This window comes from Rissa tridactyla, chromosome 6, assembly GCF_028500815.1.
Source record: "Rissa tridactyla isolate bRisTri1 chromosome 6, bRisTri1.patW.cur.20221130, whole genome shotgun sequence".
Taxonomy (NCBI): Eukaryota; Metazoa; Chordata; class Aves; order Charadriiformes; family Laridae; genus Rissa; species Rissa tridactyla.
The window spans coordinates 14,885,850-14,911,537 of NC_071471.1; the positions used below are offsets into that span (position 1 = coordinate 14,885,850).

The window sequence follows — 25,688 nt, forward strand, 5'->3', positions numbered from 1 at the left end:
AAATGAGTCTCTGACTTAGTTACAATAGGTCCTGTACACTTTTTTTAATGAATATTTGCAGAATCAGCTTCTGAAGTGGAAACAGAATTTGGGCTATAGTTGAATAGACGGTTTGTAAGCAATTTTAGCTGTGTAGTTTATAAAACTGACTAGAGGGGGGGAGAATTTCTTGAATTCCTATGGCTTTAACAAACTGTCTTTTAAACGAGTAAGTTTAAAAGTATTGGTAAGTGAAGTTTATGGTGTTGTGGTTTTTTTTTAATAGAGTAGCACTTTAAATTCTGCCCCAAATTTTCAAGAATGATTTCAAGAGTGGCTTCTGTTTTTGCTTTCTTAATTTGAACTGCCACAAAAGTCTGATATTTAGACTTCATCTAAGAAACCTTGAATATGGGCACCTAAAATCACCAGTGTTCTTTAAAATAAGATACAGTGTTTTAATTTCAAGACGAATTATGAAAGGGTATGTAGCATTTATTTTTGCTACTGTAGAGATTTCTTACATGTTTTCTATCTCTCCACTGTTGTTACAGGTTGAGTATAAACTGGGATTTCAGGTAGATAATCCCATGGCTATGGCTATGCCCCAGGCCAACATTTCTCTACAAGGAGAAGTTCCTCGCACCCTTTCAGGTAAACTCCCCACCCCCCAAAAATGCACAGCTAGTGCTGATACTAATAATGCCTTCTGATGGTACTTCGGGTTTTTTTCCCCAAAATGTGTGTAGTGTCGTGTAAGAGAATAGGTTTTGTTCTCTATTAAAGATCATATGTTCACAGGCCTTCTGCAACAGTTAAGGCATTGCTAAAAGGGTATTATAGATTGAGAGTATTAGTCTGAGAGTCGTATTTTTCTCCCCTTGTTTACTGGAGGATAGAGATTTTCCTGTAAAGGAAATGTGATTTTATTATGTGTATGTACACATGCGAGGTTCCCATTCCCTTTCAACAGTAATTGTTAGCATTTGCATGGATTTTAAAATCCGCGCCTTTTAATTTCTCTAGCCTATAGAGATGACATTTCAAAGTGTGTGGTAGTTGTTAATATTTAACATATTGTTAAATAGTTTTTTTAGTGTTTATGGCAAGTTTACAACTGAGAAAACTATTTTGAATACGTGTTAGCTCCTCCATAGCATTTATAGCAGAAAACTTTATTTGTTTCAGGCAATGTGCAAATGATCGTTGCTCCTTGCTCATTCAACTGTGGTTCTTTGTACCCTGTTAGACAGTCAAAGGGCAATGAAATATATATATTGATGTTTTGGGTTTGTACCACTCTTTTGTGAAAGCAGACACTGGGGGATTAGGCTTGTTGTGTCTGCTCTGTTGGCATAAATAGTAGTGGTATATAAGCTAGAAAGTAAATAACGTCATATTAATTTAAGCTTTGCTTCCAGTAAGATTTGCAGAGACCCAAATATTTAAACTTAATGGTTGTGAGAAAACCTTCATAACATTTGAAAAGGCAACAGGGGAAAACAAAATTTTCTGGCTTCCTGTGATAATGGCGTTTTCTCTTGTGACAGCACTTTTAATTCCAAAGCTAATGATCATTTTTTGGCAAATACAGTTTTAGTAATCTGTAAACTTGTAATATAACTTGCATAAATTAATTTGAAAGCTGTGGCCTTTAATAGTTGTCTGAAATTCCAAAGCATGAAGACTAAAATAGCGTTTCTTAAAGTTGTTTAAAAGTTTACATTATAAACAATTTTAAAAGACCCTTATCGCTTAAATGTTCTTTCACCACAACATCTGAGAAGTGCTCAAAGTTAATTGCAATGCCCCCTTGTTTTCTGTTTGCAGTGTTTCGTGTCGAACTCTCCTGCACTGGTAGACTTGACTCTGAGGTCACAATACTAATGCAGCTCAACTTGACAACAAATTCATCAAAAAACATCACAGTTTTAAACTTCAAACGAAGGAAAATGTGCTACAAGAGTAAGATATTAAGTTTCAAATATTAGAAAGCTTTTAGTGTTAAACTATGATAGGAAAAAGGATGGGAAGGTATGTGAGTAACAGCTTCTGAGAGTGAATGTTGGAGAGGATAGAAAGAAACCAGGTAAAATTCTGGCTCTTAGAGACGAATGGGGACTTTTGGTAAAAGCAGAAGCTGATGGATGAACAAATTCCCCAAGTGTCCTGCTGCGTTGACTGACCTTCTTAGATATATATATATATATATATATATATATATATAGCAAAAAGTATTTTCTCTGCTGGCAAGAGAGGAAGGAGGAAACTAGTTTCCTCAAAACTGCACCGCTCTGGATATTTGAATTGTTCTAAGAATTACCAACAAGATCTACTTAGTTTATAAATTGGAATTAACTGAAAATTGGCTGTTTAGTGAATGTAAGTGGGTGTTAGTCTTTTAGACTTGGAGTACAAAATGATCTTGGTAGATAATGCTGACTTCAGAAATCCCAGATTGACTCTTCTGTGTTTTGATTTGGGAAGCTGCAAGGACAATTTGCTGTTGGATCGTTACTAGCGCCTGTTGCTGCTTCCTAGAAGTATTTTCATAGGCATCAGAAGAAAGTCGTTTTGGAAAATCCCAAGAACTGTACCATCCTTAAAAATAGCTGTGGTATCCTCTTCTTGGGCAGTGTTTGAGGATGGCCACCTCTCTATTGACGTATTCCTTCTGGCACTTTTCAGTTTACTTGGAGCCTTTGAGGACAGTAGTTGGCTTTTCAGAGGGGAGTTGTCACTTCTCTTGAGTATGAGTGTCTAAGGATGAACTTCTGGGAGGTGTGGGTGAAAGAGCTAGCCTAGCTTTTTAGCGCATAATGTTGTGATACTCCTGTTCCTTGCATTGATGTTACAGGAGGATTGTTCTTAATTTGAAGTGTATCTTTTTTTCTAGTGGAAATGGAGGTCTTGCTGATAATCTTTTGAAAGAAAGACACTTTTACCTTTATTTCATGTTTTCCTAGGTATTTTTTCAAATGTTCGAAGTGGGGGAAGTCAGCACTGTTTATGCGTTCGTAGCTTATTGAGCTGCTGTGCATGTGCAGAGGAGGTTTCCATCGGCACCACACATTTACCTGCTGTGTGTGTGAGCTGCTTCCTTAATTATGCAGAAGTGATTCTTAGAGAGATCATGTTTCTGTGGGTTCATAAAAATGTCAATGGCTTTCTTTGTGTGTTGATTGGTATAGAGCATCCGGGGATTTCTGATTTAATTTAGTGCATAAGTTAAAAATAGGCAGGAACTTGCTAGCGGTTTTGCTCAAGGCATTCGTAATAGTTCCTCCTAAAGTTTAAAAAAGGAAGGGGGGGGGGGGGAAAAAAGAAAAACTCTCAGATTTTTCCCTCTTCCAGATTACTTTTTTCACAAGTTTATCAGGCTGAACTGGCTTACCAAGGAGTCGGAAGGGGCTGTGCTGGGGAGGAAGCAGCTCTTCACAGCTGGGAGCAGGAAGGGGGATGTGCAGATGGGACTGCACCTCTGCAGCCACAGAAATCCCTTCTGTTGCCTCAACTGCCTGCGAATCCTCAGTGAGGTTCAGCTCAAGTCATCTCCACAGCCTGCTTTCCCTTGGTTTGCACGCCTTCTCTTAGTGACCAGACTTGTAGTAAGCTTAATAAAGATTTATCCCCTTTCTAAAGGACTGCTTTCAGACACGGACTTGAGTATAATTCTTGTGCCTTTTGTTCCATGTTTATGAGTATTTAATCAGGCATTACCTCTTTCATCCTTCAGTTTTAAACCACTCATGACTGTAGATCAGCTGAGAAGGCACAGTTGCCTGTGGCTGCATCTCTAACTTCTTCCTAGGATGAGTAGCACTAGGCTGGAGCCAGAATTTCTTCCAAAAGGTCAGTGTAGTGATGGAACATTCAAGAAATTATTTTCTGTCCTGTAAGTAACTGATTCTATGAGGTCTTTGTTGTTTAGTGTCTTAGTGTACACTCACATACTCTGCACCTCCTCTTCCTACTGTCTGCTGCTTTGGACTTTGGTGGACAAGCTGGAGGGTTTTTGGAGGTAGGTGGATTCAGTGGGTTGAATCGTGGCCTCAATGGACGTGTGTATTAGTGGTGAAATACATCTCACCCGTGTGTCCTAAGTGTGATTGCTATTATACAGTGGTTGTGTATTTAAAATGGAAATCTAGAGACAGCTATAGTCCTTAAGTCAACTTACGTATTTGGAAAAGCAGATTTGTTTTTCCACAAATGAGGCAATTGACTTCCTGTGATGAGCTACAATAATAAATGTGTAACAAACTTAATGGTTTTCTCTCATCTGTTTAGAGCTTGAACCAGAAGTAAAATCTCCAACATCTGATAAAAACAGCAGCAAGGCTCTCTGTAAGTAATTCTGAGCATACAACTTCAGGTGTAAAAAACAAAAAACTTGTGACGTTCTTTGTGTTTCCACAGCTTTCCCTATGAAGACACTCCCTAGGTAGCTTATGCTTTACCCAGTATTTTAGTAGGATTTTTTGTAATTAGTTGTGTTAACTGGGAATATAGACTAGTGAAGAAGGAAAAACCTATTCCAAGTCTCCTAACAACTTTTTATATCATGTCTTAGGGGCTCTGGTTTCTGTACGTGACTCTGATCTATTTCCTTGACTTTGGAACCTGTCTGGTTTGCTGTTTTAACATGTCAGTATTGAGTGAATACAATGAGGTAGTTTCTTTCACTCCTCTTCTAACTAGAAATATCACGGACTGATTGTGCTCAGCCTCTGTACTACCCAAAATGTAAACATTTTTGCCAAAATACTTTTGGAGCGCATTGCTTGGTTTTCTCTTTACCACCTGCTGTCTCTTCCAGGGTAATTGTTCTCCACAATGCATCATTTGGAATTGGAGATGGCAAGGGCTACTGTCTTTTGTGCCTCCAGTCCCTCTGCCCGTGTTGCTCTTGGCACCCGCTGGAGGCCAGTGCAGCAGACAGCCCTCTGCTGCCAAGGTGCAACTGCAGAGTTTTGCCCTAAAACTCACTGCAGTTGAGATGCTCTTGAGAAAGAGGCTTAACTGCCCTGATGACACTGCTGCCTTAAGGCTCAGGTCAGGGGGCCATAATCCACCCATCACATCCAAAAATCAGGAGGAGAATCACACAATGGCGGGGGTTGGAAGGGACCTCTGGAGATCATCTAGTCCAACCCCCTGCCAAGGCAGGGTTACTTAGCAGGTTGGACAGGAAGGCATCCAGGCGGGTTTGGAATATCTCCAGAGAAGGAGGCTCCACCACCTCTCTGGGCAGCCTGTGCCAGGGCTCTGCCACCCTCAAAGGAAAGTAACTCTTCCTCATGTTGAGATGGAATTTCCCATGTTCCAGCTTGTGTCTGTTGCCCCTTGTCCTGTCACCACTGAGAAGAGTCTGGTCCCATCCTCTTGCCACCCACTCTTCAGATATTGATGAGCATTGATGACATCCCCTCTCAGTCTTCTCGAGGCTGAACAGACCCAGGTCTCTCAGCCTTTCCTCATCAGAGAGATGCTTCATTCCCCTGATAATCATTGTAGCCTCCACTGGACTCTCCAGTAGTTCCCCATCCTTGAATTGGGGAGCCCAGAACTGGACACAGTTCTCCAGGTGTGGCCTCACCGGGGCAGAGTAGAAGCTGAAGTTGTGCACTCTGGTACATTCCGTCAGTGAGTAAGCACTGCTATCACGCTGCACCGAGGCAATAGTCTTGTTTTATTTACTGTGTTGGTGTGTGTCCTGGTGTGCAGGCGACTCCAGCTCTTCCAGCCCCAACCAGCAAGTCTGTGCCACTTGTCGCGTTGGGGCTCAGCTGAGCTGGAGGCTGCGTTTGTCCATGTTCCTACTGTGTCTGCAGCATGGGAGCCATGGAGGAGAGTTGAGGGGTTGTGTGAGATGGAACCAGCAGGAACAACAAGACTGTTTGGGGAGATTCCTGGTTAGCTTTTATCCTTCAGCAGGAACCTTCCTGTTGTCCCAGTAAATAAGAGGAGGCATGGTGTGGCTTGCTGGGCCTTGCCCTGCTTTGCTGCAGCAGGAGCTGCAGTGTCCACTCTGGGGGTTGCCGTGGTCTGCCTTGGCAGGCTGGCTCCTGCTCCCAGACCTGGGTGGCAGGGCATGGGGGCAAGTCTGGGGACAGCAGCACTGCCCTCCTGCTGTGTCAGCCTGCTGGAAACTAAGAACATGTGGTTTGTTGTCGGGTTTGTTGGTGGGTTTTTTCTTTTGTTTTGTTTTTTGGGGTTTTTTTTTTGAGAAAGTTTCAGTAACTTTTCACCTTTCTATTTCAGTCGATCCTGTAAACGCAGCTCCCACCACTTCTACCCGTGTGTTTTATATCAGTGTAGGCGTGTGCTGTGCTGTTATATTCCTGGTGGCAATAATATTAGCTGTCTTGCATCTCCACAGCATGAAAAGGATAGAGTTGGATGACAGGTACGTGTTCACGTTGTTCAAGTGCATTTTTGGGAGACGTTTACCCAGACTTGTGGGAGTTCTGGTCTCAAAGTGAGCACTTCGTAGTAGCTTGCCATTTCTGTTTTTGATGTCAAGCTGTAACACTTACTACCTGTCCAGTGTTGTACTAAGTGCTATACTGCAGAAGGCAGCAGTTGCAGGTGCTCAGGTGTTTATGGGGTGGGAGGGTTGTGGTGGTTGGGTTTTTGCCAAAATAGTTGTGTGTAAGGACACACAGTGGGGAAATTTGGACAGAATCAGATCTATAGGGATTGTCAGGGTTGAAAGAAAAATTGATAGATACTGGGCACACTGAAAATACTTGTTTTTTACTGACTTGTACAGGAGATTGAATTTCAGTTTTCTCTATTTTGATTGATTTACCAGGATTCACTTTGGCCTTAGGGTAAAGTCTGGGGATTACAACTGGTTGGTTATAAAGCTGAAAATGTGGGTGTCTCCCAAATGTATTTTCAATCCAGAAAAACAAAATTGGCCACATGCATGTGAGAAGGACTTGTAATGTGAACCCAAGGGCACTGCGGTCAGCCGAGTGGGGATTAAACATGGAGGCGGAAGGGGGGCTGAGAAAGCAGGTGGAGCGAGGCTCTGCTGAGGCTGGGTGAAGGCTCTGCATCAGGTGCAACTGTTCAGCAGCAGGGAGTTTTGGAACTGAATACTTTGGAAAACATTCGGGCCTGTGGGTGGTCACTCCTCTTGAAAGGATGTCTTGAACTGTTTCTGTTCCTGCCTGCAGCCCCTCAGAGGAGCTCTGTCTTTTCATCTTCCTCTCTATCCATTCATCTGTTTCTTGCTGGTTTTCCTCCTGCCATTTACTCCTCTGATGTCCCCAGACCACTTGGGTTTTGGGGAGTGTCAGTGTAGTAAGTCATAATGGTTTCTCAAGGCCTGATTATCTAACAAATGACTTGTCAGTTTTCCCTCAATTCATTTGTGCCTAGTTGTCTACTGAGAGTTTTTAATCAATAGGAGGTGTTAAAGGATGGGCAGCTTGCCTTACTTCAGAAAGGAAAAGCGTTACGTTTATAGAGTGTGTGAATAGTGTCATCTCTGAGTTTTTGAGAGACTGTCTCAGCCTAGCAGTGTGATCAAGTGTCCTTTCATCCACTCCATTGTACTTGATTTTTGTGGAGATACAAGCTAAAAAATTAATCTAATGCTAATACTCTGGTTTGTGGGTATTAGAGACGTTCCAGTGCTCGGCTGAGAAACTCATTCAGTGTTGTAATTTAGCCCCAGTGTTATGCAGTAGCATTACTTATGATCAGTGACTGCTTGATGTAGCAACGAGTCAAGGAACTTGTGAGAGAGAAACAACTTTTGATTTGGTTTTGAATAACAAGCTCAAAACATTGCTGTAAAGGGGCTCTGAACTGAAGATGATGATGTCATTAGGCTTAACGACCTCCCAGGAGCAACAGAGGTGACAAAACCACTGCTGTTGCTCTTAATTTCAAAACCAGAACTAAATAAAAATGAGGAAGGTTGTTAAATGGAAGCTAAAACCAGGCAGTTGAGTTTACAGGCTGCACATGGACTATTTAAGAACATTGTATTGAAAGTTCAGAGCAAATGCTTGCATACCTCCTATCAAAGGCCCTTGAAAAAGTGCCAAAGAAAGTTGGCGTGGCTTAACAGTGGGATAATGGAGGTTATTAAAAGCAAGAAGGCATCCTTCAAAAAGCTGACGTAGTATCCAAGTGAGAAAACCAAGAAAGCTCACAATCATGAGCAAGTTAAACCCAAAAACCAGAACGAAGCCAACCAAAAAGGTAGTTTTTCAAACTTGCAACAGGCATAAAAAGAATAATTCCTTTTTCAAACTTGCCTGCAGCAGGAAGCCAGCCAAGGAAATCTATAGGGCCAGTAGGTGATCAAATTACAAAAGGAGTTTCCAGACGTAGCAGGAAAACGAAATGCAAGTTCCACGTTTGTTTGGTGCAATGACTGTGCCAGGACCCTTCTTCCCGGGGAATTTGCTGGAGAGTGGGTCGTGTTGAAGCAGCTTGTAGATGCAATAGTGTGAATGGTTAAAATAAGCAGTAACAAGTTGCCAGCAGTGGAGAATATGAATTCAAAAACTCTAAAGGAAGTTAAAGTGGAGTAGCGAGACCACCAACGGTGGCTTTTAACCTCGTGCTAAACACTGTGCTGGAACGCTATACCTGGAAGACAGTGAATGTGGGAATGACTTTCAGAAAGGTTTCTAGAGAGAGGTGGAGGCCAGCTATAAATCAGTAAGCTTGATGTTTGGTTTGTGAGAATTAGTAGATTCTGTTTTAAAGAATAAATTCAGTAGGTGCATCTGTGATTATGGTATGATGGGAAAGAGATGACTTGGATTTCTTGTTTTTTTTTTTAGAGGAGGTCTTGCTTCAAAACTAACAGGTTGGTTTTTTGAGGCATCACCAAGCATGTCTAAAAATCCTACAAGGATGGCTAGCGCTGCTCGGTCGGCACTCAATAGCAGCCCAAGAAGCAAAAGGAATGTTGATTATTTGGCAAGACAGAGGGTTATACCCCAAAACAATCTCTTCTTTGTTCTCCCGATGCAGTCAGCAGAAGTGGAGAAGCTTTTAAGTTTCAAAAAAGGGAGGGGATGTTTGTATGTGTTTGGGAGGGACATCAAAAAAGCTTCTTCTGGCCCTGACATCTGGGCTAGTAACAAGTACTGCATGTCCCTGCAAACTTTCTCACCTCTTCTTAGGCTTTACAGCTCTCTCTGTAGGATTTTTTTCTATGAGAATACGATGGAAAACATCCTGCTACAGTTTAAGCTGTGATTTCCCTGTCTTTTGAACACCATGTGTAGCTCCTTCTACCCAAAGGAAATATCTCAAAAACAGGTTGTAGGTGGCCCTGGAAGGGGCAACAAGTATCCCTGGAGAGAGGAATGACAAAGTAGGTGAGGGCAGTTTGGGCTGTAAACGAGAGCGAGACAGGTACAGTGCTATAGGGCAAACAACTGTTTGCAGCAGTGAGTGAGGGAATATCTTTTGGGTATTTGCTGCAGCATGGGAACTAAAGGGCAGCCGACAGAGCGAGCGGCTGGCATGCCCAGAGAGGAGATGGCTGGCTGAAACAGCTAGTTCAGCTTTGCAGGGTGTTACGGGTCCTTCTCTTTTTGGCTCAGGCTGCTGCTTTCAACCTTTATAATCATAGATTGTCAGTGGGATGTTTGTACCACGAAAGAAATGCATAAATATCCTCTCTGGAATATAACAATTTTGTTGTTTCTGGCATGACAGGGTGGTTCTTGCAATAAATGTTTTGTCACCTTGACTTTTTCGAAAGTGGGGAAAAAATACTGGAAAACAGAGCAAATTCTGCAAAACAAAGAGGAGGAAGTTGTGCACACTCGAAAGTGATAAGATTTTTGTGCTACCTGAAATACATTCTAATGTGTGAGAGACTTTAAAAATGCCATTTTTTTTTTTCAAAGTCTAGCCTGGAAAATCTTCTGGTTTTAACTTCGATACGTTAATTTTGAATCTATACAGTGGCAAGCAGTCATGTTCATGTCCATTTTTGTTTTAAAACAGCATTAGTGACAGCAGTAGCTCACAAGGTTTATCCCAACCTTCCACACAGACGACACAGTACTTGCGAGCTGACACACCAAACAATGCAACGCCAGTAACCAGTAAGTGTTAATCTAATTACAGACCTTTGCAACAGACCCTCTTGGGCACCACTGGAGTATTTGGTGGTAGAGATCTCAATGATTAGTCTCTTCATCTTGTTGCTGCAACCTGCAAAGGAAATGAATGGGGGAAAAAGCTTTACAAGGGTGATATATCCATGATTTCTCTTTATTCACAGCTTTGCTTGAAAGAACATTAAATAGTTAAAAAGAGCAGTGAATTAAAAGGAAAGGTGGCGGTGTTTTATATGCTCTGTGATAGACTGATGCTAGCTATGTTCTGTGTTAATTCTATAATTACTGGAGGTATTTATTATCTGCAGAATGCTTACTCCAAAAAATTATTGTCTGTCCTCTAATGGAGGCATATCCCTCCATATGGTGTCACTGCAGGGATGGGATTGTTTAGACTGTAGGGAAGCCGGACAGTGTAGAGACGCACGTGTGCTGTTCCTTGGCAGTTCAGTCTCATTGGGCTGAGCACGAGCCTTTCCCTTGTGCTGGGACTTACACTGCAAGATGATTCAGGGAGCTGAGCCAGCCCAAAACCGCCCTCTTTGGTAGAGTGATGGGCTTTTGGTTGCCTCTGGTCTCTGAACTGGCTGGTAGCCTGGCTCTGTGAGCACCAAGAGTGGTGCTTAGAGGCTGTGGGTCTGCATGGCTGAGCCTCGGAGGGAGGCAGGACTCCCAAACTCAATCGGCTTAAGCTACTGCTGAAGAGCCTGCTTTAAAAGATCTAAAGTGAGGTAAGGATTTATATCACAAAGCGAGGAAAAAATGGGTAGCCTGGCCAGAGGAACAAACAGTCTTTCTGTTAAACTCAAATTGCTGTCTTTCTCAATAGAGGGGGAACTGCCAAGCCGAAATAGTACCCTGGTGCTCCTGAGCTTTTCAGAAAGTGAAAATTAAAAGGCTCCTATTTTCATCTGCCACCAGTGATTTTTATTCTTCCGTAATCATAGAATCACAGAATGGTTTGGGTTGGAAGGGACCTTAAAGATCATCTTATTCTGACCCCCTGCCCTGGGCAGGAACACCTCCCACCAGCCCACGTTGCTCCAAGCCCCATCCAACCTGGCCTTGAACACCTCCAGGGATGGGGCAGCCACAGCTTCTCTGGGCAACCTGGGCCAGCGTCCCACCACCCTCACAGTGAAAAATTTCTTCCCGATACCTAATCTAAGTCTGTTGTCTTCTGTTTGAAGCCTTTACCCCTTGTACATGCCCTTGTAAAAAGTCCCTCTCCGGCTTTCTTATAGGCCCCCTTCAGATACTGGAAAGCTGCTCTAAGGTCTCCCTGGAGCCTTCTCTTCTCCAGGCTGAACCCCTCCAACTCTCTCAGCCTATAATACTCAATAGTTTTTTATTAATTGCCTGAAGAGACTGTTCGGTGATTTAGTGAGTAGGAATGTCAATGTAGATCCTTTATTTAGAGCTAGGTAAAAAAAAAAACAAAACCCAAAAAACAATGAATTGACTTTTCTTTTTAAAGCAACCAATAAGACCCAAAAATCTCCCCCATCTTCTTCTGCTGTGGCTAGTAGTGATACAGAGGATCCCAATTCATGAGGGAGCACTGCACAAATGTTGTGATTACTGTTCAGCCCTACTGTGTTTTCTTGTTTCCTCCTCACGTGTGGAAGCAGGTGTTTACCTAAGACTGAACTCTTGCAACTTTGGGAGAGTTTTGGCTTTCTTCTAAATTGTACTATGTCTCCTTTAAAAAAAAAAAAGGGTGCATGTGTGTCTTCTTTTTTTCCACCTGATTTCATCTTTCCCTTGCAAAAAAACTGCCTTTAAAATTTATTTAGTGGAATCATTGATTTTAAAATATAAATAAATGTATATATTTTAAAAAGTCATTTCCACAGAGTTTGGAAGAGACCTTATCATACAACTAATTCTTGAGCTGGTTTTCCCTCTTGCCACCTGACGTCCCCTCCCAGACTTTTTATTTTCCATCTCTTATCCCAGATCACATTCTGCTGTTGATGTCCTATTAACTGTTTGGTTAATTTGAATATGACCCCTGGAAACTAATTAGTGAGCCTCTGGCAAAAGGGGAGAGGAGGACTTGTCATGAAGGTGGCCTAGAAACCAAGCCCATAGTGATGGTTAAACCCTCCTGACCTGGGCGAGCGTGGTGGCCGCTATGCCTAAGTGGGACCTGTTAGATCTGTTCAGTCTGTGTTGTTTCAGAATGTCTCTTAGCTGTTATGGGACACCCCTAGTAGCACAGGGGAAAACGAATATAAGAAGAAAAAAGATTGCACAAAACAAACAGGAAGAACATTCTTAGTCCTTCCGCAATCATATTAATCTTGTTTTCAGTAAAGTTTAGATTAAAAAAAAAAAAAACTATCATCAAAGTAATTCTCAAGCTTTTTCTCTAGTGATTCATAAACTTGTGCAAAAATACTCAGATCTTTATGACTAGATTAGTGTATCTAGATGTCTAGAAGTGCCAGAAGAGGGCACTGGTAGTTTTGGTTCTGTGCTGCTGGGGTCAGGCATCTTCCACACTCCAACAAGTCTTCTCTAACAGTCTCCAGCCGTCATCTTTATTTCCGCGTTGGCAGGGAAGTGCAGTGCCGTGTTAATCAGCTTCATTACGTAAGGAGGAGTTTTATTTACTTGGTGTTAATAATGAGACTTGATTACATGATACTCTCTAGAATTCCTGTGTGACTTTTTTGCTGTGGATTGTTATATTCACGTGACTTCTCTTGTGTTTGTTGTTTAATACTATAATCTTTTTAAGATTAATATATAATCTTTATAATCTTTTTAAGTACATGCTGCTTGTGTGTCTTTGTACCTGTAGGTGGTGCTGAGGTGAAGCAATGTGCTTGTGTTCTCATTGTAAGGGTATTTATATTGGTTTGTTTGGCTCTGCTGGCTCCTCAGGTTATCCTACGTTACGGATAGAGAAGAATGATCTTAAAAGTGTCACTCTAATGGAAGCAAAAGCTAAAGTGAAGGACATAGCCATCTCCAGGGAGAGGATAACTCTAAAAGATGTGCTCCAAGAAGGTACGTACAGGACTCGGATGCTTGTTCACTACAACATGGTGTATATACATATTATTTTTTTTAATAGCTGGATTTTTCTGAAATTACTCATGGATGACGTTTCTGAGCTTTGTAACTTTGGAGGAGGAGAAAAATGATGAATGATGTTTGCATTTGGGGTGGTGGGGGGGTGGGGAAAGCAGTTTGAGAATTCGTTAGAACGGGGGAGTCGTTAATCATGCTCAGTAAATCATTCAGCTTCTCTGTCTTAATAATCTGATCCTTTAAATAAAGGAAAGGGTTAGATGGCTAAGGAATGAGGTAATCAGTTGGAGCTGTGAGTGGCAAAGTAACTCACTTCTGTAAGTTATTGCAGGAGAGCTTCTCTTAAGAAAAAATAAATAAATCAAAAAAAATTCCCAAAGCCCCCAGAAACCTCAGTTGTCTAAACATACTGAATTTAATAGCTTCGGATTTGGAAATCTAATCATCAGATGCAACATTTGCAGCTCCGATATGAAAAATTCGGAGATTACCTGATTCTTTTGTCTTGTTTAATGTTTACCTTAGAAGTGTTCCTGCACAACATTAGTTGGTTCTTGTTGAAATTGAATTTGGGAAATAGACTTTAATGACAAAAACTCCTAAATATTTACCCTTACTGCTGACACACTGTCTGTATTCCCTGAGGCTCATGAGAAATTAAACTTCCCAAAACTAGAGATGTGAGGTTCTCGGCCTTCAGAGGTAGAACTGCTAAATGCTTTGCGTTACTGTCTGAAAAACAATGTGAGGATGCTAACACTCCCCATTTAATGTGTGCCTCTGAATCTCTAAGGGGGTAGTTTTGGGCTCAGCTCCAACGTCGGTTCTACAAAGAAGCTTCCTTCGCGTGCGCGGTGTGCTTTGTGTCCCTCTGTGCTGTCTCTTGCCTGTAGCTGTGATGTTAGGAGTCACCCGATGACGAGAAGTGACTCAGTGCCGCAGCTTTAGGTGTTTAGCACCGAGTGACAGGGCTGGGCTGCCCCGTTCTGCGAGATGCGGCTTAAATGGCTGTTGAATGCGACGTGGCCCCAATTAATGCTGGGATCTTATTTCTTGGCCTCCTGCTGTTATTTGAGTCTGTCAAAACCTTCAAAAGGTAGTCAGGGGTCTAGAAGACAGATCCTGATGAACAATCATCAGTTCTAGTTTCAGGATTGTAGCGGAGCTGAACCTCTGTCACCTAAGAACAAATGAGCTTCAGAGAGGAAGAAGCAAGTAATAGAAAGGTTTGCATAAAACTTGCAAGAATTCCTAAGTGCTGCCAATGGAACTTAAACATATTTTACAGTTCTTGGCCAGAGATTCATCATAAGCTTCAAGTAGCTTCCATAACTTAAACTAATATAACATAAACTAATAACTTTAATTTAGGAGATTATGGTTCTGCTGTGGTGTAACCGGTTGGCAAATACAAAGCACCAGGTCTGAGAGTGCGCAAAGGAAGAGGGATCCGTGGGGGCCTCTTGTGTTGCTGGGCTTGTGCAGTGCCTGGTTCGGAACCCGCTTCAAGCTCGTATTGTACTAAATGTAAGACAAAAATGTAGGTGTCTTAAAAAAAAAAAAATATTTCTAACAAAATAGCAACGCGTTAGCAAATGGAGCAGATGTTAACAGTGAGTGGACCTTTACTGTTTTCTGGTGAAGCAAAGAAATGGCTTAGATGTCCGGTCTGGAATACAAACGGCATCATCTGTAAGGAGCCCGGAGGAGAGCGAGGCAGAAGTAGTGTGTTCACAGAGCTGTCTCTAAATGTTATAGCACACTGATGTATAATTCCTGCTAAGATAGGAGCCTTTCAGGGGACTGTTAAGAAAAAACAGCAATCAAAACGAAAATCCTAAACCGTGGACCATACAGAAGTACTGTGTTACAGTCTTACTGTGTCTAATACTGGATTGCATGAAAATTACTTTCTAGTCATAACTGCTTTCACGTGCTTCCCCGTTCTCTTTAATTCCAGCTGTTGATAAATAGCTTGATACCATAACATGTTTCAGTACAAGATGCTATCTTCCTTTTGACTTTTACGTATATCTGTGTGTTGGAAATATGTGTTTAAGGCACTCCTATGATGTCTTCAGGAACCAAGACAGGAGGGTTTTAGTTTACTGCAAAATAACGTGCTGTGTATTTATAGTCGCCTGTAGTCTCTAGTTAAATTGCTTCTTAATGAGACTACAATTTCATAGACTCATAGAATGTGTTGGGTTGGAAGGGACCTTTAAAGTTCATCTAGTCCAACCCCCCTGCAGTGAGCAGGGACATCTCCAACTAGATCAGGTTGCTCAGAGCCCCATCAAGCCTGGCCTTGAATGTCTCCAGGGATGGGGCCTCCACCACCTTTCTGGGCAACCTGTTCCAGTGTCTCACCACCCTCAGTGTAAAGAACTTCTTCCTAATGTCTGATCTATTTGATTATTTAAACATTTGATTATTTAAATCTATTTGAAGATCCCTGTCTTGCAGTTTACTTGCAGTCCCAGGGTAGACAATAGAAGTGTTGCACTGTCTTCAGAAACCAAGTTAAGTATTCAGAAACCAAAAGAGACCCACCTTTCATGCCAGAAGATGTACAACTGGCTCAGGCAATCCCTATCAAAGATCTTTCAGCCTTATCAATGGGAAGGGGCTGCAATGTATGAACAGACTGTATGAAGATGATGCACATGTTGGTGCCACAGTAATAGCGTGACAGAAAAGTGTTGCCACACTGAGTGGTATAAAAAGTTAATTCTGTGTGTGCTACCATGCTGCAGTTGTTCTTACTCCAGCTGTTTAATGCAGCTCCTCTTCCTGTAATAGCTTCGTTAAAACTTTGTGAATGGAAAAATGTTGGAGAGACTGGAAGAAAACCCCAACAAACCCAACACCTTCCAGCTGAGGTGAAACATTTCAATAATAAGATACTGTTTTGTGGTGGTGTTTTTTTTTTTTTTTTCCAAACTGGTTGGCTGAAACCAGTATTTCCCTGTGAACACTTCCAAAAAAATTTCATCTTTGTGAGAAACATTCCCACTGGACAATTCCAGATCTGCTGGACGAGCAAAGGATGGAGCTGGAGTTTTTTACTGCAGACATTTGACAGACTGAAATGCCACAAATAAACCCATCATCAGGATCGATACTCAATTTAACTGGATTCTGCTGCTGTCATTAGTTCACTCTGACGTTTATCCCCTTAATTTTTAGTTATCTAAACTTTCAGCATTTACTGCAAATAGTTCTGAATCTACCTGGTACTGGAGAGGTGGTTGGGTTGTATATTGTTGGTTTAATAGGGCATTTGGGACTTACTCCTTAACGGCCGTTGTTCCTAACTTTCTGCTGTGCTGAATCATTTTAAGGTAGTGTTTTCTTAATAGATATTAAATTCTGTTCATGTTATCAGTGTATTTTTAACCATATAATACTTACTAATTGTATGTTCTCTTTGTAGGCACATTTGGGCGCATTTTCCATGGGATTCTAATAGAAGAAAAAGACCCCAGTAAAGAGAAACAAGTTTTTGTCAAAACTGTTAAAGGTACGTTTACATAAAGGAGGTTTGTTGTATTGTGTCCAGTTGTTTGGATTGTGGTGCATGCTGAGTGTAGCAAATCTGGCTTTAAAAATAAACCCCTCCTCTCCAAAACATGCAAATTTCTACTGCTTAAAAAGCAAAAGCAATTTGGATGCTGCCTTCAGCCAGAGAGAACAGAAATCTTATATGGAAGAAAAATGTGTGTGTTCTCCACCAGTGCCTTCAGTTACTGCGTCTTGAATACTTTTGCTTATTATTCTTCTAAGTAAAAAAAAAAAAAAAAAAAATTTTTTTCCTCCTCGCATGTTATTGTTGTTTCCATCCCCAGCCTTTCCCCTTGCAAATTGCTGGAAAAAAGCACCTGCAATACATCTTAAAAATCTTTTATCAACTTACATGGCTGTACAAAAGATAAAGCATAGTTTCTGCCGTCCTTGAACTTGGCTATTGAAACATGAGAATTATCATTTTAGAGCTTAATTTGAACAACAGAAATACATTTTATATTTGTATAAGAAATATGTTCTTGGAGTGATTTAAATCGTGATAGGTAGACTTAAACAAGAAGTTAAGTATAGATGAAAACCATGTTATCCTATATATATTATGTGTATCCTACACATATCCCTTCCTGTACACTCATAATTTTAAGAGTTCTCTAGTAGCTCACAACAGTTCTGCTGAATTCCCTGTACAGTACTACAGCTGTACCGCTTCACCAGTTATTTTTGTCATTTCAGTTGGTTGTATTATTGCCCCTAGTTTTTCATCTTACAACTTCCTTAATTTAAAAAAAAAAAAAATTAGGCTTCTATAAGAATGTCAGCTTGTTTTAAATTTTTTTTTTTTTTTGCCTGGCTAGTAATTTTTAACGATACTAATTTTAAAGAGGAAGGGGGGGATTGGTGAAGCTGCTGACTTTTTTTGTTGTTGTCGTTGAATCTTTCTGCTGCCCATTTATTCTGGACCTTTTTAAGAAAAACATATTGCTTAAAGAAAGTAACCTATTATTCTTGGTAATTGGATGCTTGTAATAATAGCAAAAAAGTTTATGGGAAAACCACTTGGAAAAGGATTCATGCTCACTTCAAGGGGAGGAATTTCCTAAAGTCAACTTGATTTGGAATAAAAGTAGCTAAAAAGGGGGTGGCATGGGTGCTTTTGCATTCTTCAGCTGCACGTTGTTCTTGATGTAGGCCCAGCAGGATGGTGTGCTTTGGCAGTGAAGACAGGTCAGTGTCCCACACCATACCTGCTGCTCCAACAAAATATGTTGAACTTATAGAATCATACAATTGTTGGGGTTGGAAGGGACCTTTCAGATCGTTGAGTCCAACCATCAACCTCACACTGCCAAACCCACCACTAACCCATGTCCCTCAGCACCACGTCTGCCCATCTGTTAAATACCTCCAGGGATGGCGACTCCACTGCTTCCCTGGGCAGCCTGTTCTAATGCTTGATAACTTTAAAAGGTTTGACTTTCAGTACTCTGAGCCAGGTACCAGCTGTGAGTAATCAACAGAGGCAGAGTGAAATTAGCCTCCTTTCCTGCCTAACAAATCCTCACCTCCTAATCAGCTGGCTCTGGTATGGTGGGATGGGTACCAGCAGTGAAGGGGTGTTTTGTGAGCAGCAGGAGGGTAACCTGTGAGTAAATCTGTCTCAGCATCGAGTCAGCCAGCAAAGCCTGATCTGTGCTCTGGGACAACTGGTTGTGCCTCTGCTGATGGGATTCACGGAGGGTTGAACAGTGAGGATTTGCTGCTGTCGCTTTTCCTGCTCTTTCCTCTTGCACATCCTCTTGGGCATCCCTAGATTCAGGGTGACAGTTGCTCTCATAGTCACAAGATATATTTCCATTATTTCTTTAGGAGCGCCTCTGAGGAGGTACACTTTCATTCTCTAGCACTTTTCCTCCTTGTTGAGTCCAGAGAGGACTTCTGAAAAATAGATGTGCTCCCCCTTTGGAGGATGTTGGTGTCTACCATTTAGCATGATGGTGGTAGCTAGAACCGTGCCTGCTGAAGTAGCCGTAACAGTCCTTTTATATAAAGGCAACAAAGGAATGTCCTCTATTTAAATAAAAAAAAGTATGCTTCTTTCCAGTATTTTGGGAACTCTTCCTGAATTCTGCCCTCTTCTGTTGCCCATGGTTCTGAGTGATTTTGCTTTTATTTGATGTAGTTTCCAAAAGACTTATCCCATATCACATGAGCCTGGCGCTCCTCTGTGTACGAGGAGGCAGTCTCGCTTGGGGTGTCATTCACCAGTGTCGCCTTAATCTGTGATGCCCTTCTCTGTTATTTGGTGGTTCTTTGCCCTGATTCAGAGTTGAGAAATGCTGTGGCTCTTGTGAGCCCCCAGATTGTTGTGACCGGGGCAGTTTGACATCTGTATAGCACTACTCAAACGTGCTTACTTCTTATGGCATTGGATTAAATGACAACACTTGTGAGAACAGATCTTAATTTAGCTGCCTCCCATCGCCATTATCTAATTGCTTTACAAAAATGGGGCTTTACAATCCGCTCCTAAAGCTGCATTTCTCACTTGCGGTGGCTTGTGTCTCTGATGCAGCACACCTCCTGATTTCTGTAGCCCCTCCCTTCGTGGTGAAAGGTTTGCTGGCTGCAGTGAACTGGAGCACGGTCTTAAGGGAGTAATGATATTCACATAATTGTTGTCTGTAGGGAATTTCTCAGCTTTTAAAAGGATCTATATGGACAGAATTTATAATAGATTTTGCTGACAGTTGTCTGTGAAATAATTTTGGTTTGGGCAGCAGAACGTTGCTAGAAAATAACTACAAACATCGCCATTTCTTCTTACAGCAGTTCATTTGCAGTGCTAATGTTGAGCAGCTTCGTCTACATACCCTGGCTGTGATAGCTGTGTGTGCAGCTAGGTCATGTAATAAGTTGGGAATTTGATTTGCTTGGAAAAGAAACAACCTGCAAAAGTTCTCTCTTAACCAGGCTTTTTTTCCTTGATCTAGTTCTTTCTGTGACCACACACACTGCTGGTTTGGCACAAACACGGGAGTAGGGCAGGACCACAAAAGCAAAATGGGTATGAGGACTATTAAACTGACTTCAGTATCTTTGTTGCTGAAGGCAAGAAAGGAGCCTGAGGGTCATGGAAAAGAAACAAGGGAAAAAGGCTTCATCCGTGTAGCTAATTTATCCCCCCCAGAAGGAATGGGCTACTCCAGAACTGTCTTGTTTTACCTAGTGAAGCACTCTGATAAAATAAAGTCCAGTGGTACTCTGAATGACAGAAAATAATGGGGAGGGGGTGGGGGGGTGTTCCAGATCTTCTGAGAAATGTGAATTTAATTGTTTCAGCAGGTGCTGTGAGGAAGAATAACCTTCTTGAGAGGAAAAACACCTCATCTCAGCAGGATCAGAGCTTGAGAAACTTAAGACATTGCATTGACTGTTTTTATATTAGAGTATTTGCTACAGCTTTAAATCTGGAATTACCAATAGAGGAAATTCTTTGGAAGGGGAACACCTGGACATGGCAAATATCATCAGGAGACTTATGCCCAGACTAGAACTTCATATTAAAATTGTAATCGTTTGGGTTGGAGGAGACCTTTAAAGACCATTTAGCCCAACCCCCCTGCCCTGGGCAGGGACACCTCCCACCAGATCAGGTTGCTCCCAGCCCTGTCCAACCTGGCCTTGAACCCCTCCAGGGATGGGGCAGTCACAGCTTCTCTGGGCAACCTGGGCCAGGGGCTCACCACCCTCATGGGGAAAGAAAAAAAAAAAAAAGTGTGTATATATATTCTTCCTTATGTCCAATCTAAATCTGCTCTCTTTCAGTTTAAAACTGTTGCCCCTTGTCCTGTAAAAACAAATAATATATATCTCAGTCTTTCTTATAAGCCCCCTTTAAGTATTGAAAGGCTCCAATAAGGTCTCCCCAGAGCCTTCTCTTCTCCAGGCTGAACACCCCCAACTCTCTCAGCCTGTCCTCACAGAGCTCCAGCCCTCCCAGCATTTTCATGGCCCTTCTCTGCACCCGCTCCAACAGGTCCGTGTTTTCTTGTGCTGGGGCCTTCAGAGCTAGACACAGTACTCCAGGTGGAATTTCATGAGAACAGAGGTGCAGAACCACCTCCCTCAACCTGAGAACTTTGTCTAGTCATGACCTGTGTCACTGGATGTAAGCCTCTGCCCCTGCAGAGTAACACCACTGGACTGCCTTATAAGTGGCTTTGTGCTGGGCATTACCATTGCGAGCTGTATTGATCATAGCAAGTCTGCGTTGTGCAGAGTGGTAAAGCTTAGTGGATTACATGATTATCTGCTGGATGTGCCAAAGAAATCCGAACGGGTAGTATGTATGGGACTGGAAGGCTTCCTTGAGCCAGGGGCAGCTCATGTACGTTGTCTTTTAGAAGACGACCTCTGTTGTACTAGGAAAGGTGTCAAAGAAGAGTTATTGTGCCATTCAAATAATGGTTTATGAATACTTCTCATTAAGAAAACCTGTGAAGAAAGGTCATGCCATAGATGTAACAGCAGCTGTATATCATAATGGATCTCTTCTTTCTTGTGTTCCTTCTTCATATTAATGTATTTATAAGACCCATAACCTTTCAGGATGGGTTACTTCCTAATAATGTGGACGGAGGAGAACGTGCTGTCAGTTTTCTCCTTTCATATCCTGGAGAAGATGAACGTTGTGGCTGACGTGCTGATCAAGCAATAGTTAGACTTGTGGGTGTTTTGTGCTCTAAGCAGAGTGCGATTGCAGCCTTGCCAGTTTGCCTTTTTCCTATGTTTTTACCTTGCCCTGGGATTGATCGTTTTCCCCAAAGGATCAAAAAACAAAGATAGTTGACTGGTTATGTCAGTAACTGCAGTAGCCCTTTCCATTTTCCTTCCCTGAGGTTTTTCTAGCGTTCTGGTAAGGTGTTGAGCATTACTATAAACCAGAAGAGTGCTAACTGAAACGGAGACGCCTTGATTTTTCTGAACTTAGTACTTGTTTTCTTTTCTGAAATGATCAGCTGTTAAAGGCATTGGTAATACGTAAAAACTGAGAAAGCCTGGACCTGCCTACCTTTGTTCTGAGAAACTCTTGAAATGAAAGAGGCCATTCAGAGAGTGTGAGACTAGTTTCGAGGAATCTATTGTATTCCCCATTTTCTCAAGCTGGGATTGACCTATTAGGTCAGACTCTCAAAGGGCAAGTTTTATCCTAATAAAGCAACATCAGTGCAGGAGGCAAATAGATTGGAGTTTGTGTGTTGAGCATTATTTGACTAGTTTCTCTTGCGCACAGAGTTTGTCTGGAGTCTTTCATCTGAACCATTCATTAAGTCTTTGAAGTGCTTTTCAACCGATTCAGTGACTGCTTGTTCTGTAGCTTGTAAATTGATATGGCTGAAAAGTTGGAGACACTTCTCTTGAAATCTCAATGCCACATCTCTTATAAATATATAGTCTGAAGGCAGAATTCATCCCTGAGTGCCAGAAGTTCACTCCAGGTCCCTTAGAAGAGGTTTTTCTTTCACCTAACTGTAGGGCAGTCCAGAGCAAAGTTGTAACATGCCCTGCATATTAGTGAAATAAATTAATTTGTAATTTATTTTTTTTTAATGCTATATCATCTAATGCTTTAGAGTGTGTCTGGATGCCTGCGTCTTCCATTATGTGCAGTGCTCTGTGCCAAAGAGGAGAGTTTAAAAGAAAAAATGGGTTGTCAGCTGCCAAAATTAGAGGTAGCTTTCTGGAAGCTCTAATAACTTTGGGAATACAAAGATCACGAGCCCTGGGCAAAAGGTGTCAGTTGTTCATACCTTCTGTAGAATCACAGAATGTTGAGTTGGAGGGGACCTTTAAAGGTCATCTAGTCCAACCCCCCTGCAGTGAGCAGGGACATCTTTAACTAGATCAGGTTGCTCAGAGCCTCATCAAGCCTGGCCTTGAATGTCTCCAGGGATGGGGCCTCCACCACCTCTCTGGGCAACCTGTTCCAGTGTCTCACCACCCTCAGTGTAAAGAACTTCTTCCTAATGTCTAATCTAAACCTGCCCTGCTCTAGTTTAAACCATTGCCCCTCGTCCTATCACTACATGCCCTTGCAAACGGCCTTGCTTTCTTGTAGGCCCCCTTCAGGTACTGGAAGACCGTTATAAGGTCTCCCCGGAGCCTTCTCTTCTCCAGGCTGAACAACCCCATCTCTCTCAGCCTGTCCTCACAGCAGAGTGGCTCCAGCCCTTTGATCATCTTTGTGGCCCTCCTCTGGACCTGTTCCAACAGGTCCATGTCCTTCTTGTGCTGAGGGCTCCAGAGCTGGACACAGTACTCCAGGTGGGGTCTCACGAGAGCAGAGTAGAGGGTGAGAATCACCTCTCTGGGTCTGCTGGCCATGCTTTTTATACAGCCCAGGATGCGATTGGCCTTCTGGGCTGCAAGCATGCATTGTTGGCTCACGTCCAGCTTTTCATCCACCAGTACCCCCAAGTCCTTTTCGGCAGGGCTGCTCTCTATCACGTCATCCCCCAGCCTGGATTGATAATGAGGATTGTCCCAACCCAAGTGTAGGACCTTGCACTTGGCCTTGTTGAACTTCATAAGTTCAAGGGCCCACCTCTCTAGCTCGTCCAGGTCCCTCTGGATGGCATCCTGTCCCTCTGGCCTGTCGACTGCACCGCTCAGCTTGGTGTCATTGGCAAACTTGCTGAGGGTGCACTTGATCCCACTGTGTGTATCATTGATGAAGATATTGAACAGCACTGGGTCCCAGTACAGATCCCTGAGGGACACCACTTGTCACCCCTCTCCATCTGGACATTGAGCCATTGACCACTACTCTCTGGATGTGACCATCCAGCCAGTTCCTTATTCTGTAGATCCTTCATGTTGGCTGTCCAGTTGTTCTTTACTTTTGTATTAATTTGCTAGTCATTGTAAAAGTTTTAGCTTCTTTCATGTTTAGACTTTTCTCTGTGGATAATTCGCCTTTGTTCTTTCTTTAAACGGACATTGATGAAGATTAAGAATGTGTGTCTCATTGCCAGTAAGAACAAGAATATGTATCTGTACTATGTTTGGGATATTGGAATCTGGGAATCAACACAACCTGGGTAAGTTTTTTCATCAGAAAGATGAGAGACTTGGCTGGCATTTGGTTTTTTCGTTGTGTTTCTTGCTCTGCAGTAGAATTGTTGTAGGCGGTTGTAATGCTTCACTTTCCCTTCCGATAGGAGGTTCCCAATCACGCCTAGGTTCGGGAAGTGTCTCGGTTGGCATGTTTCTCCAAGGTGGCATTGCATCTCCTGCCAATGAGTGACAGATCCCTTCTGCCTTTATATGTGTGAAATAAACTTTCTTGTGAATCTTCCAGATCATCTTGTATCAGAAAAGGAAGAAAACACATGGGTTTCACCTTTGATGTAAAGAACACATTGTTTCACGGTGCTTTTCCTGTGAAGGAGAAAACCCTTTGCAGAACAAATGGAATTGTATTATTCCAGGAACATACGCAGTGAGTTTGAGTTGTGCAGAGCCCTGACTCATTTAGCGCGTTCTGGCCAAGGTACATTTTTGTTAAAAACAACCGATGGTGCTGTTCAAGATAACCTGCCTGCTTCCATTTCGTTTTCTAACCACTTAAAATTTTTCTGGCGTACAAAGAAGGAGTGTTTGAAAACAAACCACCCATGAAAAACACTGGAAACAAAGTCGTAGTGTAAGTGAAGATTTAAGACTTCATTATTTTATTAACTTTAACAATGCTTTGACTTTTGTTCACATCATCATAGGTCACTAAAGGACTCTTAGCACTCTTGGCTACCTCCAACATTATACTTTTTAAAATTTGTATTTATTATTAATCTAAGGGGGGGCTGCTCAAGGGCCACCCCCGTACACAATATGGATTATGATGGAAGCCTTGGAGCAGGACCTTACCATGAAGTCATCTGGTACATCTCAGGACTACAAATACTCAGAGTATTTGTAGTACACAAGACTACTTAAAAAAAAAAACAAAAAAAAACAGTAGGCATACTTAGGTGACTTAAATGTGTATAATACGCTTTGCGTTAACCAAGTTGAAGGCTTTCTTGTACATAATAGACATATAGTGTACCTGGAGCATACGCAATTGTTCCTAAGGTACCATTTTTAAGTTGCATTGAATTTACTCTTCTGGGCGGTTTGTTCTTAAAGCTCAGCCTTGTGAAAATAGTTACAAGTTTAAGTTCATGCCTTAAATGCATAGCACTTAAGTTAATTGTTAAAAGTATTTAACCTCCCAAAATGAGAGTATAGGATCCTGTTTCTGTAGAAGAAAGTTTATGACCAAAAATTCAAGAAGAGCTGTTTCTAGTCTGAGCTAAGTTCTTAAGTAATGAATGAAGATGCTTGAATTTAAAGAATTAGGGGAAAGTAGCAGATTTCTGAGTATCAGCTTTAAAAGTGCACTGTATTTGTCATTCAGTCCTAGTTCATTAAGAAAGTATCCTCAGAGACCTAAAATAGTACAATGTACACTAACATATTCAGTTATTCAGTATATATTCAGCAGCAGCTCTCAGAGGCTGATGTCCAAAGTACTGTGCTTATTAAAGGTTTGCTATTCCATACACTTCTGCAGGAAAAAAAATAATTCATAATCTACAGTACACTTTTGTCTACATACAGTTAAAATCACTACTTGTATTTCACTTTTTTTAGCTGCTGCCCTTGATCAGTCAATAGATTTTGAAACATTAAATCAGTTACGTCTCTCTTCCCGTTTCACTTCATTTACTTACGCTTTCAGCTTAATCTTAAGTTAAATGGGTTACTGAGCAAAGAGCCTTTGACTTGTTGCTATTTGCTGCTGCTAGTTGGATGCTAGCGCTGTTGTTAGGCAGGGAAATAGCGCTGTCCCCAACTCGTACTTCTCTCTGCCCTTTTCTGTGGGTGAAAACTGCGCGTGCATTTGTGATGTAGGAGAACCAGAACATTCCCTGTTTTAGCGGTGTCACGTCCAGAATACATTAAAATGAGGCTTGAATTTGAAAATAC

At 41.9% G+C, this 25,688-nt stretch overlaps 1 protein-coding gene across 2 annotated transcripts in view; it reads left to right on the plus strand.

Annotated features, from left to right (window-relative positions):
- Nucleotides 1-25,688, plus strand: part of RYK (receptor like tyrosine kinase) — a 64,124-nt gene that overhangs the window by 20,507 nt on the left and 17,929 nt on the right. Inside the window, exons 3-9 of one of the 2 annotated variants that reach the window (XM_054206098.1) lie at nucleotides 534-633; nucleotides 1,810-1,944; nucleotides 4,270-4,326; nucleotides 6,244-6,388; nucleotides 9,973-10,073; nucleotides 12,972-13,106; nucleotides 16,567-16,653. In XM_054206098.1, coding sequence (XP_054062073.1) covers nucleotides 534-633; nucleotides 1,810-1,944; nucleotides 4,270-4,326; nucleotides 6,244-6,388; nucleotides 9,973-10,073; nucleotides 12,972-13,106; nucleotides 16,567-16,653 — 760 coding nt within the window. The remainder of the gene's footprint in view (nucleotides 1-533; nucleotides 634-1,809; nucleotides 1,945-4,269; nucleotides 4,327-6,243; nucleotides 6,389-9,972; nucleotides 10,074-12,971; nucleotides 13,107-16,566; nucleotides 16,654-25,688) is intronic. The other variant, XM_054206099.1, reaches the window with a different exon arrangement.